The sequence below is a fragment of the Rhipicephalus microplus genome, chromosome X (assembly GCF_043290135.1).
Source record: "Rhipicephalus microplus isolate Deutch F79 chromosome X, USDA_Rmic, whole genome shotgun sequence".
In the NCBI taxonomy this organism is placed as follows: Eukaryota; Metazoa; Arthropoda; class Arachnida; order Ixodida; family Ixodidae; genus Rhipicephalus; species Rhipicephalus microplus.
Window position 1 is genome coordinate 151,901,725 of NC_134710.1, and position 15,084 is coordinate 151,916,808.

Here is a 15,084-nt window from a genome sequence, read left to right on the forward strand (position 1 = left end):
TTTGAGTTATTTGCGTCATGAACCAGCTGCTTTGTTTCATTTTTATGTTCAATAAATGTTTTTTCTTTGCGCACGCTGTTTCGTTCCGCCTACATTCAAGGTAAGTTCCCCCACCCCACCACGCCTCCCCCGGGCTTCGGACTTTAGGGTGTTGGCTTAGAATCGGGGTCGGCCTAGATTTGAGTAAATACGATAAATATTATTTGTACAATGGAGTAGTCACCAGTAATTTTTGTTCATAATATTTATTTAGCTAATTATAATAAATTGACTTGACAAGTACTGTTATAAATAAACAGAATGTAATTAGGCAATTCTAGGTGTTTCAAAGGAATATTTAACTGCTGATTTTCAGCAACTTTTTCCAACTCGTAAAGAAACCCAGTGAAATATGAAAAATACTATGTGCTCCCACCAGCATGACCAAATACTGTGTTTGCACCAGCACCATAAAGCAGTGCCTCTAGATAAGCTAACTTCAAGCAACCACTCTGCCTGTTGAGTACTGTCACAGATGGTGCATTATTTTGATAATGGTACACAAGGAGCGCCAACAGCCCCAACATGCATCTCTATTTTTGAAGCAATTTCTTCTGCCTAATTTTACCCCCACGCTCATCATCTATATATCAAGGCCAGCTGATACCATTGATAATGCTGCCAGACCACCACTTCAGCCATGGACTACTTTTGTCCATTCGCTCTTGTCATAATAGGTATTTTCACCAAAGATAAACTAAAAAATGAAGGTGTCCATTATAATTAACAGCAATCAAATATGGCAGTGCATCAGCATGCTGTCTGGCAACCCAAATATAACAATAAAAATTTCTGAGGTCTTATGTAAGAAAACCATGACATGATTATGAGGAATGCTGCAAAAGAGGGTTCCACATTGCATAGTGTGCAAGCCTTTCGCATTTTACCTCCATCAAAATGAAACCGCCACGTCTAGGGCCAAACCCTTGTCTCTAGGAACAGCAATACAAAATCCCTTGAGTGGGTGTGATACGACCTGACGATGACCTGTAATTTCATTTTCAAATGACTGTAAATATGAAATTGTGACACAGGCTTGGTATAAACAAATGAAATTTTATCATAAAGAAGTTAGATGTACCAAGGTACAGTTTGGCAAAATAAGCATGGCAACTGCAGCGCTGACATTGGCACCAAAGAGAAAGTCATAAACAACCTGCTAAAGAAATGAAACAATCGCAGAGGACCCTAAGATACAGTGTCACAATGGATGAAATAAGCAAGCAGCACACTAACTTGTGTTGGCAAGGCTCCAGCCGAACCGCAGCACTGCGGTCAAAACATAGGGTGCAGGAATCTTCACGGACACTACTGTGCCTTAGCTTCTCCATACGAATGTGCCTATAAAGAAAAATTTACAGTTGATCAAGTTCTGCCTATCGCCAGTACAGCAACAAAGTATGACAATATGCCATGAAAGAGGAGTTGAAGTGTAAAACTTTAATATATTGTTAATTTTAGTGTATATGTGCTTCCTGTAATTCAAAAATCATACGTACTGACCACATCTTTATTTGAAGCTATAAAAATTTATACTGACTTAAAAGCCACTTTGTGTAGTTTATTGGATATCAGAACATAACAAATCTGGGCTGAAGATGGTTGTACTACTTTGACCCACAGTAAAAATAGACATAAGTAGAAAGATGATAATTGGTGAACTTTCAGAAGACTCACTGTACTATTTATTAGTATAAAAGAATCTGTCATTAGAAAATTACTGTTTTACTATGCATGCACTAAAGTCCCAATTGGTTGGGGCTTTATATGAAGATTATATACACCACCATGTACACAAAGAACAAGTATTCTTACAAATGAAAGATTAGTCAAACTGCATCACAATATTTATCTATTCTACATTTGGCTGACTACACAGAGCAGAAATAATAAGCAGTTACTACTACAGATGCTACCATTACACCGGCATCAAAGACACCAATCTTATTTTGACATCTGATCTAAATGCACATGGAGACATAGCGATTGTGGTACTTTAAAACAAAAATAGTACTGCATTTCTACATTACAACAAATAACAAGACAGGTAGATTATTCTATGATATCACAGTATCCATGCACAGCCTTCAAGAGTGTGTTTCATGCATTAAAGTAGTTGTTGCTGTTGAATTAACTTTACTATAGTCCAGAGAAGTAGTACATAGTTAAATTTTGCAAAGATTAAGTTCAGTCTGCTGAAATAAAAAAGCGAGAAAGAAAACAAGAAAAAGAACTCTTTAAATTTATATAACACAATAATAACTTTCATTTATGCTTTTGAATGGCCATGAAAAAGCATTCATGTAACACATCTACGACACCTCTGATGTTAATGACAAAACGAAACACAAAACTACCAAATTTTGTTCATAAAATCTAGCTGCTTAACTACAACATGCAGTAATTAGAGCACAAGCTAAATGATTACATAATTGCTGTAAGATTGTAAGACATTGGAAAGTGGGAAAAGATGTGTAGGAAAAATGAAAGACTAGCCCTCCTTTAGTTACATGGCTCTGACCCTTCCCCTAACAACCATACACAAACATACACAGAAATATAGAACATCTAGATAAGAACAAAACATAGTTACTGAGAGGAAAAATAAACAGCACTTCTAAACAAGATCAGAGCTGACTGCATTTATGATCTATCTATTGTGTTTTTCTCACACATAGAAAAATAAATTTTGCATTCACATTCAGGGCACCCACATTGGCTGTTATGATTGACTTCGAGGAGTGTAAACAAGGGTTTTTTTTTTCCCCTATCACCACTTGATTAGGTGTGCCACTTCCCAATCAAACCTTTCATCATCACTCTTGCCATTATACTGGAGTGAGCGATGACTACTCATCAGATAAGAGATGCCTTTGGCACTGTGCAAACACCGCAAGGTAGCTGTTCTCCATTCCCTGCCAGCATTTCATGCAGTGAAGTTTCTAGCAGTCTTTTGCATGCTTCACTGTTAGAATCCTTGACCATTGTTCAATCACTGGCACTAATTTGATTTAGACAGGATTCTCCAGGCTACAGAGAAATATCTCAGGGATCTCAAGGAACTTGCGTTAAATAGACTCATTCATATGCCCCTGATCTTGTCACCCTTTGAAGAGTCTGACAGCCCATGCAGCAACACGTCAGCTCGTTCTTTACTAGTACAAGAAAAAAAGCAGCTCCTTCTAAGAGTTGGCATGCTCATAGCCACAGTGCTTCCAGGCACATGTGAAGTGCACCATAAACAGGAAACCACAACATGTAGTTATCACAAGTACAATATCAATCATTGTTTTTGCAGAGCTAAAGCCTCAACAGCACATGAAAATCAAAAGCCATCAAAAGTTTTTTAGAGTCATGGCTTGTACCTTCTGAGAAACACACTGTGGGTCTCACCTTGGCAGAATAATTTTGTCTTCTTCAGACAGGTGGGCAAAAGAATTAAAGCAAGAGAACTCAACTCCACTAGGTGGGAACTTGAACGGTGAGCGCCCAAAGTTGAACTCACACTGCTGAAATGTCATAAAACTGGCAGCAGCAAAGAAACCGGATCTGGAAAACAACAGAAAGAAAATTAGCAAAAACAAGCAAGCAGGTAAACACCATTGCTTTGTTAATCAGCTTTTAATACCTTTCTCAGAAGTAATACGACTACATCTTGTAGAGACACTTATAATTATATTTGTCGCAATTTAGTCTGAGTACCTTTCATGGATTTTCAGCATGATTACAAGAGACAGCAGAAGCACAAGTAAAAGCATTTCAACATTATTTTGTCAATAAAAATAAGCTTTACATTCAAAGACAGCAAAGTATTTCAGCTATGGGAACATAGAACACAGGATGCACAAAACACCAAATGCGACAGGACAAAAGCTCTTTTCCCATGTCCAACCATGGAACTAAAAGTTGATTTGGTGATTGATATGTGGGGTTGAACGTTCCAAAATCACCAGATGATTATGAGAGACGCATGGAACTAAAAGTTGATAGGCCTGTAATTGGAAAGAACAAAAGGAAAACTGACATTGCACACACAGCATGTACGACCAGCTCCTTTACAACCACCGGTGTGCGAATAGTGAAATTTCATCTCGACTCGAATTTGAATCGAATAGTACCAAAAAGTGGCCCAATATATCAAATATTCAATCAAACTCCAAATGCAAGACATTTTGAATGAAAGAAAAAAAAATTAAGTTTGCTTATATCCTCCAGCACAAAATGCAATAAGTGAATGCTGCCAAAACACTACAAAATTGTAATACAACGGTAATATTGTGTTTTATCACCATGAGTGCTTTGTGCCCGAAAACATTTAGGTGCCCATTCACAGCAGAATTTTCATTGCGTGCCAGAACGATAAGAGTCTGAACAAGTGGTGCGGTCCGGCAGTGATGAATGCAAAGCTTGAAGAAATTTTCACATCAAAAGCCAATCACCGAATGTTTCATGGGACAAAATAAGGACACTTTGTGGAACTTGCGGTATACGCGACCAACATATGCAAGAAGTTCGTGCCTTCATTTTGGAAGCGAAGTTGCAAAGAGCATGGCATTTTCCCCATGTTTTTTTTTTTTTTTTTACACAAGAAAATGACAATCGTCTTCACAATAAGCATGTATTTGCTTTTGAACCAGGACATAAATTAAAGTTTTATCAAAATGCCCACTGTATTGATAAACTTAATTTAACCAGTCCACCATAACTAAGTTACATCACTGTCATTTTTCGTGTTTTAGATATTCATAGTATTGATCAATACTTTGAATACTAGCTATTAAAAAGTCTAATCAAACTATTCGATTAGGTATTATTCCATTCAAATTTGAAATTTGAATATTTACACACCCCTATTTACAAAACTTGGGATGCTTTGTGACTGCGCTCAGCATGTGGCAGTGGAGTAGCATAAGGCAAGTGGACAAAACTTAAGTTTCCTTATGAAGCAGTGTATAGTAACTGTGCAGGGGCCTATCTCACGCACTTCAGTGTCGATGCCAACTCAAACACTCCAATATGACCACCAGGAAGCCTAGTGTGGCAGTACTGCAACAGGTGCTGCTGTGATGCATTGGAAAACCAACTGCCATACGAAAATTACACATGCTATTAGGAGCTGCTTGAAGATGAAGTTTGCTTGGCTTGACCACATCAGAAACATACACACAATTTTGGCTTTAGAAACATTACAGTCCATTTAGCCTGTAAGGTCAACATGGGTGTTAAAAAAGGCAAATATTAAGTAAACATATATTGCTGAAATAGTATTCCAGACACATTTCAGTGCTGGTTTTGTGCCAAGGGAATGCTTAGTTCGAAAGAAAATCACGTTTTAAAGGTCAACATATTCATAACACAATTCATACAGCCAACCTCTATGAATGGGCTAGTGATGTAGACTTTGCCATGTCCTCCCTTTCCTGCCAGACGGCCAGTGCTATGGCACAGTGGTAGCTAGGTACTTTGGCACGCACATTCTCCACATTTAAAGACGATAGTCTTTCTTGGGGACCTTCGACGCAAAAACTTTGGTCTGTCTGTCTACATTTGTCTGTTTGTCCACCCTTATCGCGAACCGGGTACTTTAAACAGCACCAGCGAACCGAATGGCCGACCCCATCCGCAGCGCCCACCAATGTTGCTCAAGATTCAGCATTCATATGTGCGCGATTGTCAATTAAAAAGCAATTATTGCACGTATCTGAGACACCATAAGAACACATATATATTCTGCATGTGCGTATTTTACTAGAAAAGGCATACATAAGTAATTCTAAGGACCGTAGCGTTTATCACGGTGCGCTGACCATGCAACGCTTGCACGAAGAAGCGAGTGTTTCCAACGCTTTGCTAAGACGACACGGTGGTGGCACCTACCCATCGCCTTACGTTCCACACCTTATCACCTCTGAGACGGGTGCACACCCGTCTTAGGGCCACACACTTTGTTTCAAGAAAAAACAAACAAAAAACTGTTAGATGGCGGTCATGTCTCACGTGACGTGACTTGATGCGCTCGTTCGCCTTCGCTGCACGCTCGAGGCACTCTAACGCAGCGCCTCCGGAATACAATTCACCGATTTTCTTGCGCAGAACATCAAATAAATGTTTTGTTCACTCTCTCCACACGCAAGACTATCGTCTTTCGACGACATTCGCAGATTACATGCAGATACGGGGCCAATTTTTTTTGGTGGGAACATCTGCGTCGTCTACTATAGTGCAGCCACCATATTCAGGCTTACCCTGTCTTGCCACTCTTAGTGGGCACTGCAGAAAGGCAGGTGCGGGGGGGGGGGAGGGGGGGGGAGGGGAGAGAAACAGCGCCATCACCTTCTCTAAAGAGCGGCCCTGTGATTGAGCATAGCCAAGCAAAAAGTGAAAAACTTCTCGACCAGCTGTTCTCAAGGGTAAAGTTTTTTTTCTTCCCAAGAATAAAACTGAAATTCGCAAGTTGCATTTTAGTCCATCTACTATGTTGTACTTCACTACAATATTGTTTTCTTAGCACGAACAGTTTGAGTACTTGTACTTAATCATACTGAGGACCTTCTACACTATCAGTATATGATACCAGAATGTCCCACTGGTGGAACAAATAATTTTAGTTTAAGCTTTCAATTACTAAAGCACTACTTTGCATACTACTGGCATTTTAGATGTTCTCAAACATTGACCTTTCACTTTGACATAAATTCTTGTTTGCCTTTGGTGTCCCTTTAAGCAACACGTATGACACCTTGGCACAACCATAGCGCAATAAATGTGAAAGGCCGTTGTTTGGTATTACTTTGCAGCTGTTTGGTATTACTGAGAAATTATTAGTATTTCCATTTTGGTGCACTGCGCAAGTCACGCAAACCTTTCACCAGCCCATTATTTAGAAAACTTGGTGGTAAAGAAAGACAAGAATAGCAAGGGTGCTATTGCGGAGTGTTCCTATCAGGATTCTAAGTCTTATCTTATGCCTTTTGCTCCCATTAAATGTCCGCAATTGAATACAATTTCTGGGCTGCCCCTTTTGACCAATGGCAGACGGCTAATGGCGACAAACAGCATAAAAAAATCATAGAATCTCGTCGCCATAGCACTCTGACACAAAACATAAACGATGAAACAGCAATCCCTTGTTATTAATTTCTATGGCAATTCTTGCCTCTATTTAGCTGTAAGCATGTCCCAGAAGAGTGTACAAATGGAGACAAAACATGAATTCAAGACTGAGCAACTTTTTATCAATTGTAGAACTTGCTATTTATTAGTGTGTTCACAATAATTCTCCGCAACTACCAAGCATAACCTCTGGAATAAAAGCCACAGCTCAGAAGCCAGCCTAACCATTTGTGTTCTCAATTATTGCTATAATATGTTGCAGTAGATTACTTGAGCTTTCCTGACTAGCAGATTTATTATGCAATGCCAGAATTATTTTATGTACTATTTCATAATGGTTCACGAAGGTGAATATTCGTGATGGCTTTTCTTCTATCCAATCATTTACTCGTGTATGCAATGTTATTGCAGTTTTATCTCCATGCTTCTTTTCTAACTCTAATTAAGACCTTAGAAAAAGTTACAGGTATATAATGATGCAAGTATTTGGTGATGGGAAAGTAAATCATCACAGTTTCACCCAATATGTGAAGCACTGATAGAGATAGGTATGCATCTAATAGCTGTAAAAATATCTGTAGTTTTATAAATCCTGTATATTACAGAAGACATTCACACACTACCTATTGCATAGTGCCTTTGTCAAAGTAATGAGCAATCTGATTTTTGCTCGATACTTATTTATCACTTTTAAGTGTCTAACTTTTTTTTGTAGGATCAACTGCGCATGGAGGTGGACCCTTGACCTCAAGGTAAAAACAACTTACTTGGCATTCTGAAAGACTTGAGTGTTTGGTGGCAGGGGCTCCCCGTTGAGGTAAAATGTAATTTGGAATGCTTTCATGTCGAGCAAGGTGCCCAGAATGTCACCTGCAAAGAAAGCAATATTTTTAAGATGCAACTTTTCATGTTTGCACACAATGTCATGTATAAGTGAGCAATATATATTTTTCCTAATAGACATGGCATATCAGTACATTCCTTTTAGTGAAATTATCTATGTGAGAGTGTTACTTTTTCCTAGGCTTAATCACCAGGGGAGGTAACACAGCTATTGTAGAGCAGGTTAATTGAAAAAAAAAGAACATTACCAAAACTGAAAAATTTTAATTTGGAGCAGCTATTCAATGATGTGATTACAAAACTTTCTCTGCTCCATAATCTTTGCATCAGCTTTTATAGTCATAGACAAACTCAAGGCGTGATGCCACTTGGTAGACAAAAGCCTTAGTTTGAACTGCTGTCCGTTCTTCAAGACAAGTGTTTAATGCTATTTATGCATTTTTTGCTATTTATGCATCTATTACGTAATTGGTTTCAGACTAGTTTTTAGCACTCGTCAAAATAAGGCCTTTGAGATTGGCATTTCTTTCCATTGTCGCCTTTGCGTGGACTATTCATCATCATTTTTTGGAGGAGATTGTGTGTTTCACAGTCCGACTGTCTGCGCTGGTCGTGTTCTGTCTTTTTCACACCTATAATTGTTGGTGCCAAAATAATTGCATACGTTGATTACACTTCTGTGAATGACACCGTTCTCAGCTACACCGTTCTGTCCATCAGCTAAATAGTGGCTTAGTGGGCCAATGCGTGCACCAGTGACGTAGTTAAGGAGTTGGTAGAGCGGGGGTAATTTTCTTCAAAGATCGCTTATGGGTATACTTTCACTTCGTGCAGTGTTCGACATTCTAAAATGAGCCACGGTGCTTTATCACTATGGCAACAGTACTACATTATTGCTTAGAGATGCTCACACATCCCCTGACAATCTCGCGAAGAAGGTATTGCTAAAAGTGAGTGCTCGCCAGGTGCTCCCACTATATTTATTAAAGGATATGACACTGTGTGTGTTTGAAAACGTTGTTGCGTTGATTGAGCATGAGTGAACGCACCAGGCAACATTGTACTTTTTTTTTTCAAGCGAAAGTATATAAATAAATTTTGTACCACTACATGCTTTCTCATTTTTCTTGTTTTTCGGCTCTTGCCTTTCTTAGCTGTTACATATATTTCTTATAGTCGCTTCAAAAACATGTCAGCTGGTTTCTACAGTACAATTAAAGCCAGAAGCTCGTACTGGTTTCTTAACAATTTTAAGATTTAATCACAAAATGAAGAAACCCCCTCACTTTGTGCTGTTACAATGCAAAAAAAAAAAAAACAGTAAAGAAATTGAGCCTCCAAAATGCCTTCCTGCCGGCCCAACAAGTCTTCAAACGCCAAGTACTTTTCGCTGTTACATAAAGATCCCTGAACATTATTTGTGAAGTTTTCAAACAAAAAGTAAAGCGTCTTTACTACTGTTAAACTATAGTGAGGTCCTGGATGTAGTAATTATTTACAATGATAATGCTTAAAGCTGCATAAATAAATCATAGCAAATTAACAGAGCTGAGATCAACACCACAGTAATAACAGAAATTTCTGTCATCTCGTTTTCCTCAAGAGACGGCAACTTTCAGATAAAGAAAAATAGCCTCCTATGCTGACATCCTTCAGCACCAGTAAAATACACCATATTGCCATGTTACTTTCATAGTATTCTAGAGCAACTGACCACTTGTAATTCTTTAGCATCAAGAGCTTCGGCATTAGCTCTTTCACTACCACACGAAAAGGAGCCGTTTTTACTAGGTGTGAAAAATGTTTTTTTTTTTGCGGCTAAATACTAATGCCTTATTTACATTATTTGGTACCAAACTGTAGCTAGAAAAATGTTCTGTTGAATAACGTAAATGCTGCATATATATTTATTACACACATTAAGAAAAAATGCTTATAATGAGAAGTTTATGCAGCAATTATACAATTATTTCTTTAAAATGAAGGGCAACATAAAAAAAGAAGAGGTTAAAAATGATTCAAGATATAAAATTTGTAGCTTCTTATGTTGCAGAAAAGGTTGTACAAGTTTCAAAAATTATTGCCAAATACTGCTCTTTCCACAAAAAAGAAAATTCATGAGGGTGCAGCAGTGTATGGGTTATCCTGGGCAGCTTACCATTGCAGAAGGCTCAGAGTACATGACACTTAGAAAAACAAAGAATGAAAAAAGAACGGCTTCGGGGCATAATATTCGGAGAAATCAGTCCTGAAAATAACTCCTAAGTATTCCAGTAGAGATAAAGGCGAGGCAACTCAACAATTCCCATGTAGATGAGGATTCCAATGCACTTCATCGGGACTGAAGTTCCTCCACGAACCGTCTCTTTCCGCGTATGTCCAACTCTCTAAAATATGCATCTGTGCATATTTGTTGGTGTAGTTACAGGTCATGTGGTCAGCTGTGCAGTAAAAAAACAGCTGGAAAAAGTCGACGGCACAAATGAAGAGCTGTGCATTACTGCGCCTCTGATTTCGACCCTTGGGTTTTGTCTCGAAAGAAACTGCACACGCTTGATAAATGCCGGCAAAGAATCATGTTCCTAGGAAGTTGAGACTCTCAACATGAGTAAAATTGCTCTGAGTACACGCTCTGCCCACCCGTAACAACTAATTAGACAACAAGATGTGCGCCACACACACAGCCGACTCTCACTAGCTCGATGTTGCGACTTGACTTGAAGCATACTTGTCGTCAGTGCTGAAATTTGATACGTCAACATCTTCTCCAGGCTCACTGCTTCTGACTTAATCCTTCAAATTTGCTGTTGATGCGGATGATTTGTGAGGAATGCGCCTTCTTTTAGGAACGTCTAAATGGGAAAACGACGCCATGATCGGCACACTTACGCAACAACCCAAATTTTTAAGCCGCGAGAGAAAAACTTTTTCTAAAGCAAAAAACAACCAAAACATAGCGGATCTCGTTGAGCGTTTGCTACTTTATTACCTAGATGGTGTTAGGTGCCCGTTAACTCCATGAGTGCGCGAAAATTTAAACTTGAAATGCATCGTTCAACTTGAACGATTCGAATAGATGCGGTCGCGAAAGAGTTGGTGACAATTTCCTTGCTTGACCCACACTTACCTGGTTTCCAGCAAGGATGGTTATGGCTTTGGCTCAGGGCATTGTACCAGATAAGTTGCCGGCACCCATCATAAGCTATCGAGAACTCGTCGTCACCAATTCCATAACCCTCCTGCAGAAGCAATTTTACTGAGATGAAATTTTCCTTGTGAACAAATCAATCAAACAAAATAGCACAGGCACATGCTATTTAGAAAGAAATGTTGCACTTAAAAGCAATTTATTGTTGTTCACTACAAGACTCAAACAATAGAACACACAACTTTTATCATATCAGATAGTATATTATGAATAGATACATCTATTTTGTATAAAGAACACAAAAATGTCATGAATCTTAATTTGCTGAAACTTATTCTTCATATGTGTCCTCTCATTTCTGCATCTTTTGCAGGAGAAACTGTCAATCCAGAGCTCACAAAACAGCTATGTTATGTACAGCATACATAAGAAACGCAGTCAATACTATGTCGATCACACTTAAAACACACTAATGCTTGATGTTCAATGAGCACTAAATGGAACAACAAAACCAAACTTTTTTAAATACATTCTTCAGACAGAAGCAGGATCTATTAAAAGACGCATTGTTTCATTGACTACCGACATGGTTTCAGAGAAAAACCAGCAGTGCAAGTTGTTGCAGCTTCAAAAGGAAAGTAACGACTGTATTCACTACCATAGTTAGCTAAGCCAGTGCAGCTTATCAGAGACTTGTATTCCATAAGCTTGCCAAGCCTGACATAATTTTTGACATGCATGGTTCAGCATTTCAAAATGATATTTAATCGCAAGCAACTGAATGCAAAGCCCGTAATGTCTTTAGTGTACCTTACAATGGCTTTAGTATACATTAGAGTAACGTTTCAGTTACAAAGAGTAAACAAAAATCAATTGATAATTAATTTATTATTCATGTTTACAGAGGCCATGAACCACCCTTAGCACTTGGAATGAAAAACAACATTAATTGAGTTGAACGCCTCCCAAGAATAAAAAGTCAAACAAATTTTTCGAAGGCTACAGTAGAACTGGAGATACAGCGATCGCTAGGTTTGACTGATGCATTCCCCATTAACTCATTTCATTCAGCAGGAGAAGGCAGTGCTGTTTATGGTGCCTTGCTCAGTGCATTACGTCACCTCACTTCAATGTTGTGTGGTTTCCTTTCCGCGTAACTTGGCAGTTCTGACGGTTGCTGATGGCAACTCATAGTTCTGATCGGCTGCTTCTTACTGCGCTGTAGGTACTGTAGCTGTAACTTGGGGAAAATGGAAGGAGCTTCAAGTGCGCACGAGTGAAGCTACCACAAGCTGCAGTTTCGTCCTGGAAGAGAGCGCACAATCACTCGTTTGCTGTTGGCGGGCCAGCGTTTTTTCTTTAGTTTGAAACAATGCCCGCCTGTAGCACTGCAAACTGCTCAAGCTGACTAGCAAGTCCCTTATGACTAGGAAGGTCTTCAGGGAAGATGTTTCACATAAAGGTACCCTAAAACTGCACCAAGTTTTCGCTCATATTACTAGAGAATAAGCAGCGTGGTATGATTGGGAATCACCAGCATTTTCGTCCACTCCCCTACAAAAAAAACTTGAAGGGCAAGCTGAGCGTAATTCTTCCCTGTTACCAGATGTTGGCAATATAGCTAGCTACATCGTAGGCTTTCTGTGCCCGATTCTGTGGCGGCGGATCTCCTGTGCGACGTGCCACTGGTGAAGCATCAATAGCATCGGCGTCCGATAAATCAGCGGTTATGTTCACGTTTCCTCCCGAGCAGAGGTGCCACAATGCATGCCTCATTACAGCCTACGCTATTAAAAAACCCAGTAATGCTGTCTCAGTGCCGTACATAAATACAGCACCACAGCACTGTTGTGCAGGATACTGGGAGGCTGGCAGACTGCACGATGCGTGCTTGACGGTGGCGCATGACACACCCATCTTAGGCTAAAATCGGACTTAGAAATTGCTTTTGAACATTCTGTTCATGAGCAGATAGTAATGCTGACCGTTGACGCACACAGCAATATGAAGCTGACATGCTACTGCTACACTACACTTCAAAGAACGAGCGTGGTGTTCTCAATTAAGGTGGTAGGCCACCTTCAAAAGTCTTTTTTTTTTTTTCGCGAAATAAATTTTTAGGGTTTTGTTTTTCTTGCACGCCCAAACATTCACATATATGTTGCAACAAAAATTATCCTCCTAGCGTCATTAGTTTGCGAGTTACAGCAAGTTTTCCATACCCTATGCTCCTATAGCAAAACTGAAACCACATTTCAAACTGTGGTTTCGGTTTCGAAAAATCGCTTTCAAAAGCAAGTGTTGTTTCGTCTATATTAATGCTATTCAAAATACTTTATGCATTTTATTGTGACTGTTATATAAGATGATGTCATTAAATACAACTTTGTGTTTAAAAGTCTTCGTTATTCTCTAACAGCCACAAGGGGGACGCACAATGCTCGTCGGAATTTTCGTTGTTTGCCTTGGTCAGGCTACGTCAGGCTTCATTCTGCATTTGTTCCACGTGTCAATGCTACTAGGGCTGTATCCTTAGGCCACCTGGACCATATTACAACCAGCATGGGGAAGTGCAGAACACAGAAGACGAGGCTGCCTACTGACACAGACGCCTGTATTTCGGCAACCACGAAGAAGCTTGGGGACATAATCAAGGCATACCAGGCTCCACTAGAGAATTCTGCACTCCAAGGGAACAGGATAATGGACATTGGTATTCTTTCTTCAGTGTTTTCATCGCTAGCATGTTCCGAATACATGAACACAACACTGAAGCTCGAGGAACGCTCTCACCAAGGGATATGCTCGGCTTGTGCGGTCGTGTGTACCGACTGTGGATTCAAGCGCCCATTTCATACGTCGAGAAAGGTGGGTCGTGCCAATGAGAACAATTTACGTCTGGTTTACGAGATGCGCCAGTTAGGAAAAGGGCACGGTGGTGCGAAAACTTTTTCCAAAGCGATGAACATGCCTGCTCCTCCAGATCACTCCGCCTATGACAAATTGTCATCTCGGCTTTCTGCAGCGGCAGGAGAAGTGGCGCCGAAGTCAATGACTGATGTTGCTGTGGAAGTTTGTCGTATTGTGGGGAGTGCCGAGTGTGGTGTTTCAGGTGATGGCACGTGGCAGAAGCGTGGCCATTAATCTTTGAACGGTTGTGTGTCTGTGATTTCTGTTGACACGGGAAAGGTTATTGATGTTGAGGCCCTTTCTAGTTCGTGTAAGTCTTGTAAAACCAAAGCAAGTTGAGGCAAGATAGTGCTTCGTACCAGGAATGGAAGGCAAACCACACTTTCTGTCAAGCAAACCATGAAGGAAGTTCTGGCAGTATGGAGACGGTTAGTCTATACCATATATTTGAAAGGTCGAAAGGCAAAAGAGATTTGAAGTACCTGCAATACTACGGCGATGGTGATTCCAAGAGCTATGCCGCTGTCAAAGACATGTATGGAAAGGCCAGTGTGCAGAAACTGGAATGTATTGGGCATGTCTAGAAGCATGTTGGCTGCCGCCTCAGAAAATTGAAGAAGACAGTGCGTGGACTCGGTGGTAAGGAAAAGCTCACTGATGCCCTCATTGACCGCCTGCAAAACTACTATGGCATCGCCATAAGGGCTAATGTGGGGAACCTTTCTGCAATGAAAAAGGCTACCCTTGCCAGTCTTTTTCCTTGCAGCTCTACCGACAAGCAGCCGAGACATGGCCTGTGTCTGCTTGGACCGAAAAGCTGGTGTGGATACCAAAGGGTCCAAGCACTCGGCCAAGGGAAATATGTACACAAAGGAGGACTTCCAAATGATGTGCTCAACAAAGTTAAAACTGTCTACAGTGATCTGTGCTCTTATGAACTTCTAATGAAGTGCCTTCGTGGAAAGACTCAAAATGCTAATGAGTGTTTCAATGGTCTAATATGGTAGCGGGCACCCAAAGAGGTCTATGTA

At 40.0% G+C, this 15,084-nt stretch overlaps 1 protein-coding gene across 1 annotated transcript in view; it reads right to left on the reverse strand.

The window, feature by feature from the left end:
- The window catches only part of LOC119177039 (RING finger and SPRY domain-containing protein 1), a 70,637-nt gene that overhangs the window by 15,212 nt on the left and 40,341 nt on the right, over positions 1 to 15,084 (reverse strand). Inside the window, exons 11-14 of the mRNA XM_075878014.1 lie at positions 11,123 to 11,234; positions 7,920 to 8,022; positions 3,433 to 3,588; positions 1,276 to 1,380 (exon numbers count right to left, since the gene is read on the reverse strand). Of these exons, the coding sequence (XP_075734129.1) occupies positions 1,276 to 1,380; positions 3,433 to 3,588; positions 7,920 to 8,022; positions 11,123 to 11,234 (476 nt within the window). The remainder of the gene's footprint in view (positions 1 to 1,275; positions 1,381 to 3,432; positions 3,589 to 7,919; positions 8,023 to 11,122; positions 11,235 to 15,084) is intronic.